This window comes from Grammomys surdaster, unplaced genomic scaffold (genome assembly GCF_004785775.1).
Source record: "Grammomys surdaster isolate TR1022 unplaced genomic scaffold, NIH_TR_1.0 371, whole genome shotgun sequence".
In the NCBI taxonomy this organism is placed as follows: domain Eukaryota; kingdom Metazoa; phylum Chordata; class Mammalia; order Rodentia; family Muridae; genus Grammomys; species Grammomys surdaster.
Window position 1 is genome coordinate 166,633 of NW_021604790.1, and position 9,021 is coordinate 175,653.

At 49.8% G+C, this 9,021-nt stretch overlaps 1 protein-coding gene across 1 annotated transcript; it reads right to left on the bottom strand.

Annotated features, from left to right (window-relative positions):
• Positions 1-828: 828 nt before the first annotated feature.
• Krt35 (keratin 35) lies at positions 829-4,474 on the bottom strand. Its single transcript, XM_028780718.1, has 7 exons — positions 3,997-4,474; positions 3,199-3,281; positions 2,922-3,078; positions 2,557-2,718; positions 2,299-2,424; positions 1,605-1,825; positions 829-1,305 (listed from the first exon to the last, which is right to left on the bottom strand). Exons 1-7 carry the CDS (start codon positions 4,465-4,467, stop codon positions 1,158-1,160), a joined length of 1,368 nt encoding a protein of 455 aa, XP_028636551.1. The 5' UTR covers positions 4,468-4,474; the 3' UTR covers positions 829-1,157.
• Positions 4,475-9,021: the final 4,547 nt, after the last annotated feature.

Below are 9,021 nucleotides of genomic sequence, written 5' to 3' on the forward strand. Positions count from 1 at the left end.
TCCTGCTTCTGAGCCTCAACACCTCATTAGGTGCCAGGAGCACACAGGAGCCTCCCAAGTCACAAGCCTGCTTATGAGTGGAAGTCCCAACTCAGGTTGAATCTCTGTTGCCTGCATGTAGTGGAATTGTGGACTATTAAGAGATTTCATGAACTGAAAGGGGTTTCATGAAAGAGTTGCAAGGGAAGAGGAGAATTAATATGAATGAACCCTAAAACTACCCTGAATGTGGGGTGCACGCCACTGCTCTGAGCAGAGCATACACAAGCTAATAAAGTGACTTATCTCAGCTCTATCAGGACTATGCTAGGACCCCAAGGGTTACTATGTATACCAAGAGGAAAGGTAGGTAACAATTATCACCACACTAGGACCTTGCAGAAAGGGAAGCCAAGCAAAAAGTCTCACAGCAAGGCCTTCAGTGAGCAAAGTAAGCAAAATGACTGTCTTGCAACATCCTGAGTTCAATCCCCAGCACCCATTTTTTTTTTTAAGCTAGACATGGTGACATGTGCTTGGTAAGCAAAAACAGGTATATCCCTGGAGCTCACTGGGTACCCAGTCCAACCTACTTGGCAAGTTCTAGAGTAATGAGAGATCTGTCTTAGGATGGGGTGGGGGGCAAATGAAGCCTGAAGAACAACACCCAATGGACAAGCATTAAGTAAAAGCTCCATTGCATTCCTCTAACCACCCTCAATGAGGAGCATAGGGACCCTGTCATTGTCAGGATCACATTAGGTCAAACATGCCCCATGTGTCCGCCCAGCAGTCAATCTAAACCCAACACGGACACAAACCAACACAGAAAGGATGTGAGCCAGTCATTGGGAACCATAGCAAATGGCTTTATTGCCCCACCCTCAGATATACTGTATTGAATTTCAGAACCTAGGAAAACACACTCAGAAAGAAAGGAGCAGGCCCAGAACAGAGACCCTGAAGCCCATTGAAATGATGAGTCAAGGCCCGAAGAGTAACCAGCCCTAGTTGGCAGGATCAAAGAAACTTCAAGACATTTATTTGCAGAGAACCCTCTCAGGGACTGAGCATGGGCCCAGCATGAACAGAGAGATGTGTGCTGTAACAGTCAGATTGACTAGAGGCTGTGTCAGAGCCCTGGAGGCAATGGCCTTGACCCTCTGGATATTTTGCTCTCAGAACCGGCCCCCTGGGCAGGGCACACAGACAGGGCGGGGACTGCAGATGTTTCGAGCTGTGCTCGTGCTGCAGGAGACCGCAGGAAGGCAGGGGAGGCATGACTTGGAGGGTGAGTAGTCAGGGGCACACGGGTTGCAGGGAAGCCTGGGAGACAGGAGAGAATCAGGTTACTACTATCATACTCCAGTTCCTATTTTCAATAACATTGACAGATCTGAGACTATACAAGCAGGAAGGTGGCTTCTAAATCCTGTCTCCTTGTTTTACCCAAAGGGAAACAAGTACCCAGAGAGAAACGGAAGCAGTCAGAGCAACAGAATGAGTTTGTCCCAAGACCAGAGCTAAAACCCCTAAAGTTCCTACATCAGGATATCACACTCTTCCTGGGCACCATATGTTCTCCTAAGAACTTTGAAAAGGTGAGAGCACACAGCCATACTCACTTGCTGTCCTCACTCTCCAGAAGACCCCTGTATGTGTTGATCTCACACTCCAGCCTGGCCCGGACATCCAGCAGCACCTGGTACTCCTGGTTCTGACGCTCCAGGTCAGCCCGGATCTCACCAAGCTGGGACTCCACGTTGCCAATCATGCACTGCATCTGGGCCAGCTGAGAGCCGTAACGGGCTTCTGTCTCTGCCAGGGTGGAGTCCAAAGCATCTCTCTAGGAGGGCAAAGGTTATGGGAAAAGGAAGAGGTTAGAGGCCAGAGAACTCTCTATGAAGATCCACCTGGGTCTCAGTGAGACTTCAAAACACAAGAATAGAAGCTCAGAGAGTCACTGAGCTAGGAGAAACCGCACCCAGATCCCAATGAAGATGAGCCAACCTAGCTCCTGTAGCCCCTTGATCCACACAGCATGTCCTTCCTAATGGTACCTCTGAGTGATATTACACAGAAGGTGATCTTATGCAGAGGAGTTACTACCAGGGCATCTTAAGTACTAACAGAGCCTCTTGTCCTTCACAAAGGCAGTTGTAATGTGTGTCTGGCCTTTATACCTTCTTCTCTGGACACAGAAGCTCTGAACTAAGAATTTGAACTCTTGGAGTCCATTTGTAAGGCCAAAGTATGGAACCTAGGGTTGTGTGCCTCCAGTTTGGTTCAGCAGATGCTTCATCCCAACCCAGTGCTTACCATGCTCTGCTGGGCCTGCAGCTCGATCTCCAGGGAGTTGACAGTGCGTCTCAACTCAATGATCTCTGACTGGCAGGACTGCAACTGCTCTGAGCTGGACACGACCTGCTGGTTCAATTCCTCAGTCTGAAACATACACACAGGATCTAATCAGGAACCCTGAGATCGAAGCTTCAAAGATTACAGAGATCACTTGGAATCAGCAGTATAAGTCCAGGAAGACCTTCCAGACTACCCATTCACCTCTGCTGCACTGACCTGGGTGTCATACCAGTCTTCTGCATCCCTCCGGTTATTCTCCACCAAGGTCTCATACTGGCACCTCATCTCATCCAGAACACGGTTCAGATCAACCGGTGGAGCAGCGTCCACCTCAACATTGAGTCGATCGCCGAGCTGGCAGCGCAGTGAGTTCACTTCCTGTGGTACAGATGCAGGTCTGTTTCCAAGAGGGTGCCTCATCTGTACTCACCTCTTTCTTCCCATTCTCACCTACTCTCCTTCCCCTTGCCCATCTCTCCCATGCTCACTCCTCCTCATGCTCACTCACTCCTCCCCCATGCTCACCTCCTCCCCATGCTCACTCACTCCTCCCCCATGCTCACCTCCTCCCCCATGCTCACCTCCTCATGGTTTTTCTTGAGGCAGAGCAACTCTTCCTTCAGAGACTCCACCTGAGCTTCCAGGTCAGCCTTGCACAGAGTCAGATCATCCAGGATCCTGCGTAGACCATTGATGTCAGCCTCCACCAGCTGCCGCAGGGAAACCTCTGTCTCATACCTGCAGATACAGAGAAAGGTACCCAAACCTGTGATCTCATTTGTATCAAAGTCAAGCCCTATCTCCAGACTGGCCTGGTGCTGTACCAGCACCAGTCCAGGGACAAGCAGGACAACTCACTTGGTCCGGAAGTCATCAGCAGCCAGCTTGGCATTGTCAATCTGCACCACCAGCCTGGCGTTCTCTGCCTTGCTGCAAAGAGTCTGGGGACATAAAGATGTGATTTCTATGTAAGAAAGTACATTCTGCTGGTAGGAAGGGGTTAGAGTACCATCCTGGAATCATGACAGTTTGGGGCTTCCTGAGAGATGAGAGCTTGTATCAGACAACAGAGCCCTCAGAATGTGGTGTGCCTATGATATGTAGCCAAGGGCTAGAGAGACTGGAAAGACATGCTACAGGAAATACTGCAGTGTGAGAGAATGAGGCCTCTCCCTGCCTTCCTGTCCCCCATGCCTGCCGTGGGTCCAAGGCAGGTCACTGCCATCAGCCACCCTCTGGTTCTCTGGTCACAGATGCTCTCCCTTGGGATCCAGCTGCATCTTTTCAAGAATGAGAACAGAGAAAGGTGTCTTCTCTGCTTTACAGATGGGGAACCTGAGCTCCACTAAATGCACCAAACCCAACTGTCTTGCCTCTTTAAAACAAGGACATTAAATTTCAGAAAGATGGACGGTGGTATCAAAGGTCACTCAGCCAGTTAGTTAGTACAGCCCATGTTGAAGTTCTGAGTCTGCTGATTGCCATCCCAGTCACTTAACCAGCCTGACTTTGTCCTCATCCGATAGATTGGGCTAAGATTATTGGAAAAAATTGAAGAGGCCACAGATGTGAATAAGCTTTGCTCCCTCCGAAAGTTCCCCATGGAAGCCGGGCTACTAACACACATGTTCCAGCTTCTAGACCTCAACCACTCACCTTCTTCTGGAGCTCCTCCATGGTCCGGAAGTAAGACTGGTAATCGGGGCACATATAGGGCACTTGCTGCTCACACCACTCCCGAATCCGGCTCTCCAGGCTGGCGTTCTCCTGCTCCAGCTGACGCACCTTCTCCAGATAGCTGGCCAGGCGGTCATTCAGGGACTGCATGGTCTCCTTCTCATTGCCGGTGAGGATGCCTTCTCCAAACCAACCTCCACCCATGCCGTAGCTGGTGGTAAAGCCTCCTGTTGGAAGGCAGAGAGCTGGGAGGCAGCTGGATACCCTGTAATTGCCTCTACCCAAGCCGGCAGAACACACAGAGAAACTCCGAGGTCCCCGGGAAGGACTGGTCAGCTTGCAAGAGCTACTGGAGTACATGCTGGACACGCGAGTGGATCCTCCTCCAGCTTTCCCTGGGCTCTTCAGAGATCCTGAGGAGAAGCTGGCCTTGAGGCATTTGGAAGCCATGGCCACAGCAGACGTAGATCTCTGAGAGTAGACACCCTGACACAGAGAAGTGGCTCCCTAGCCTGACTTTATACTTCTGCCCCAGTGGGCGTTGGTTGGCCCTTACAAAGTGTTTTCTCCTCGTTAAAGTTAATTCCACTTTCTATCAAAACCTCTCATTAGTCTGTTATTTAGCTTCCCGTGAACATATACCAGCCTCGTAAAACAGAAGCCCCGTTGGATGAGTGGGCCCCACAGCCCTACATCCTGGGAAGACCCAGTCTACACTGGCTCTTCAAAGGGGCCTGTCTTCAGAACCTAGACCTTGGCCTCCTTGTTAAGCAGGTGTGGGAGTCTCATCAGTGTCTTGCCTTCTCCAGCTTTGTCTCCTTTGATGGACAGTCCAGGGGAGGGGGGAGGTAGGCAAGCCAGAAAGTGACTAAAAGGCAGAGGTCTTGTAGCTTGGGCAAACATAGAAGGCTCTTGAATAGGCCCTGAAGATATGGCCATGCTTACAAATTGCTTCGGGTCCCTCTGGACTGCTGTGGTTTTAATGTAACATGAGGGGCCTTTTGTCCTGGACAAAATGGGACATTAGTAACCCTCAACCCAGCAGAGCCTTGACAGACACACACCCCTACTTCTTTGCCAGGAGCTTTGTTCTGGTTATGTAGTTTCAGCTCTAGCCGAAATAACTCAAAGTCAGTTCCTGGTGATAGCTAGAGCCATGTTTAAGGAGGACATGTATTTTCCAGCCCAAGTAGAAATGGAGAAGGCTTTGCTCCTAGTTGCCTGAATTAGTGGAGGGGAAGGAGAGTTTCTGATTCACACATCCTCCTCAGCAGGTACAGGAACCTCGGCCTCACAGGCTCATCTCTGCACTGGAGACTGGCTGACCCAATGCCTAGAACATTTGATGAGACATTTGACTAGTCCAGTATGTGAACAAGAGAGACCTGGAACCAGGGCGGAGGAGAGATGTCAATGAGAATGGAATCGCACAAGGTGAGAGCCTATGGAACCTGCCTTCTGAGCCGTTCTGCAGTTTGGGGTTCTCTTACCCTTCTAAGAACACCCACTATCTTCCTATTAGGAAGCAGCAGTGAGCTGAGACCAGCAGTGAGCCTGGCAAGGCACTCAGCACCTTCCCCCCTGTGCTGTCAACAGACCTGAGCTCATAGTCCCCATCCTGTAGGTGAAGATATCAAAGCTTGGATATAAGAAGACCTTGCTTAGCACCTCCAGCCTGAGGCTGGCACAACCACAGAATTCCGTCCCAGGCTGCATGATAGGATAGAGTCTATGGAAAACAGAAAGGAGAGAGAAGTGAAGTAGAATACACAAGGAATCCCAGGAAAAGCAGCCTGACCTCATGATGACATCTGAACTCATGGGCTCAAATCTCCATCCCACCATGAACCACCTGACTTCACCTCTCAGGGTGTCCCTCTGTTTCTTCCTGTGGTGAGAACAAATATTAATGCCTGCACCCTGAGTTGTCTTAAGCACTAAGTGAGCCTTGAAGAAGCCCAGACAGCAATGGCTCATGGTAAGGGCTTCTAGTGACAGCTGCCAGTCCCTCCACAACTGCAGTCTTGTTGAACTGGAACTCGGTAATGCCTAGCAGCTGTCATTTGGGAGTGGGGACAGATTCTAAGCGCACAGTTCATTGTCCCACGGGCCAGATGCATAAGTTTGGAAGCCTCTGCTATAGAACTCCCATGATTCACCGCACTGTTTCCACACCCTGGGATCCGGTGTGATCGGCTCCACCCAGCATAATCCTAGGATGCCAATGGCTACCTCAGCCTCTCCTCCCTGGAACTGCACGCCTCAGTGCAAAGATGCAGCTGCACTGAGAACCTAGTCAAACCTACTGGGATGTTTGTATTTCTTACCCATCCCCTTCCTAAGGCGTAGTCACCTGGGTATATTCTCAAGGCTCATCAGGGCTGCTCTGAAGCCATGTGACCCAGAGAAGTCATAGCAAAAAGGCCTGAGAATTCCATATTATCTGTTCAACCTCTGGAGGTCACATGGCTTCCCTAGCGGGGCATTACCCCTGTGTAGTCCAGATAGAGATCAAGTGCTGTTGGCAGGTTTGGATACTCTGCCAAATCACCTCATTAATGGCAACAGCAGCAGGGCCCCTCATCACCCACTGAGCACCCAGAACCTGTGCTCAGTCTTTCTATACATTCTCTCGCTCAGTCTTCACAACACCCTCCTGAGACATGAGATTGGCATACCAATAACCTTACTGGATAGGTGAGTACTTTAATTGCTTTGGGGGCCTGCCCAAGTCACCCAGCCAAGCAATAGCAGAGGTGGCTGAAATTCTCTTGTCTAAAATGTGCAGTCTCCCTCAGTTAACCCCCTACACACACCACCACCACCACCACCACCACCACCTATACACTGTATGGATAGAGGGTGCCAACTCCCACAGGAAGCCAATGGTTGGGGAAGTGAATACTTTATGCAAGGTCCACACAGGCTCTGCCAGGAGACTACAGCCCTGCTCTTCCAGTGACTCCGGTTCTCAGACCTGCCCCACTGCCTCTGGGGGCTCAGTCCCAGCCATTCCTTCTCACTGGGGCTCACACACCTCTCCAGAGTTGCTGTGCCCACCCAACACTTAGAAGCAATGACAGAGACGGGGAGAGGATCCCTTTGTTCTCTGTGAACTGTTGCCCTCTGTCTTATGTTTCTCCCCAAGGGACTGGACTGCCCTGGGGGTAGCCTCGTACTTCTTTTGAAGCCCCTGCAATGTCCAAAACACTGCTGTGCTTCTAGGTGTCTTAGAGTGAGTGCGAGTGTGTGTGCGTGAGAGAGAGAGAGAGAGAGAGAGAGAGAGAGAGAGAGAGAGAGAGAGAGAGAGAGAGACTGAGTGGATTGTGTTACATAAGGAAATAAAGGGTTTTGAGGAGAAGAGAGCATAGAAAGAGGAAGGATGAGAAGAAAGAATGGTTGACTAGAAGGAGAGACAAAGGCATCCTTCTGCTAGTCCCAGCCTTAGAGATAAGGAAGTAGAAACCCCAAGATAGGAACCAACAGCACATGCCCCAACAAGCCAGGTCCCCTAGCAGAAAACAGAAGCCATCTGCTCAAGGGAGACAGGCCCCATGAGCCAATTCAAAGGTGTGGCTGAAAATCCTGATAAGATGTTTTTAGATAATTTGACTTTTAAACAAACAAGTAAGTAATGTTTCCGTGCTATGAAATAGCTTATGACTTGTGCTGCTCCATTTTTTTCCTTAGAATTATTTTTTAAAAATAAAATAAAAAACCTGCCCAGAACCCCATATCAGCAAGAATTAACATTGTTTAGCAAGCATCCTGATAACCTTCCCCTCTCTGTACTCTATCCAGATGTACTCCCTGCCATCCCCAGAGCATAGCACAGACATACTCAGCCACACTCTAAACTACCTTCTACCTTCTCTCCTTTTTCTGCCCATCCTTGAAGGCTTCTACCAAATACAAATCTTCCCTGAACCCTTCCCTGATCACCCCAACACTCCACAAGCTTTCCCCATGCTCGAAACTCAAAGCCCTACCCCATCTGGGCTCTTGCTATCACAGGGCTCATCTGGGAAATGAGAGAAGGAATTTTGCAACTGGATGGTTGATTCATAGGAGCCATGCCTTTTGTCCGCAATGCCTTTTGATGCAGTTAATTCCATCCGTGCTGCTCCCCGACTGAGCCCTGGTGTGTGTTCACATACGATTTGCTGGATGCAGTGGGAAGCTCCTCATGCATTAGCTTCTAGTTTATTCACTGAAGCATGAGTATCTGAATGAGGACCAGATAGTGTATCTAGAAAGCAGAGAATAAGTTAACCACATTGAATGTAAGTATATCATCTCATCCCTCTCCTCATGTCGTGGAGAGAGCAGTGGGAGAGGAGTCGAGACAACTGGGGAGTCCTAGGACTTCCAGTTGCTGTACAATGTTGTGTTGTAGTCTGTCCATCAATGGCCGCAGTTAAGGGTGTGGGGGAGAGGTTGAGCATAGGGTGGGTTCCTTCACTAACGCAAGTGCTTTGAAGGATTTAGTAAGAATTGAAGCAATGCTACATAAACAAACCAAGTGCTCCCAATCACGCAGGGTTGTTTGAGTACAGCCCAAAGCCTCTTCTTTTTTATTCAGACAAACTCTGGTAAGCACCACATTTTGTGTGCTAAGCACACAAATGTCCCATCAGAGAGCTCCCAGAGGCTCCAACACACAGAAAAATGTCAAGACTAAAGGAGTCCCTGGGCAAGCCTGGGCACATGCCATAGAGTGGCAAAGTGACCCCTGCCAAACACTGTGCCTGTGAACATCTTCTCCTAGGCACTTCTTCAGAGCCTCTGGCTTCCTCGTGTTTGGCTTAGTCACCAAGTGATGGTGGCATTGGCAGTGCTCTTGGCATCAAGAGGCCAGAAGCCAAGGCAGAAGATCTGGTAATTGCCAGGACTCAGCCTCTCAGTGCTCTGTGGTCTGGAGTAAGTCCCTCCTGGGTTTGTGTTCTGAACTGAAAGTGGATGAGAAGGCAGAGAGGCCAGCATGAGACTTCTGACTTCTCACAG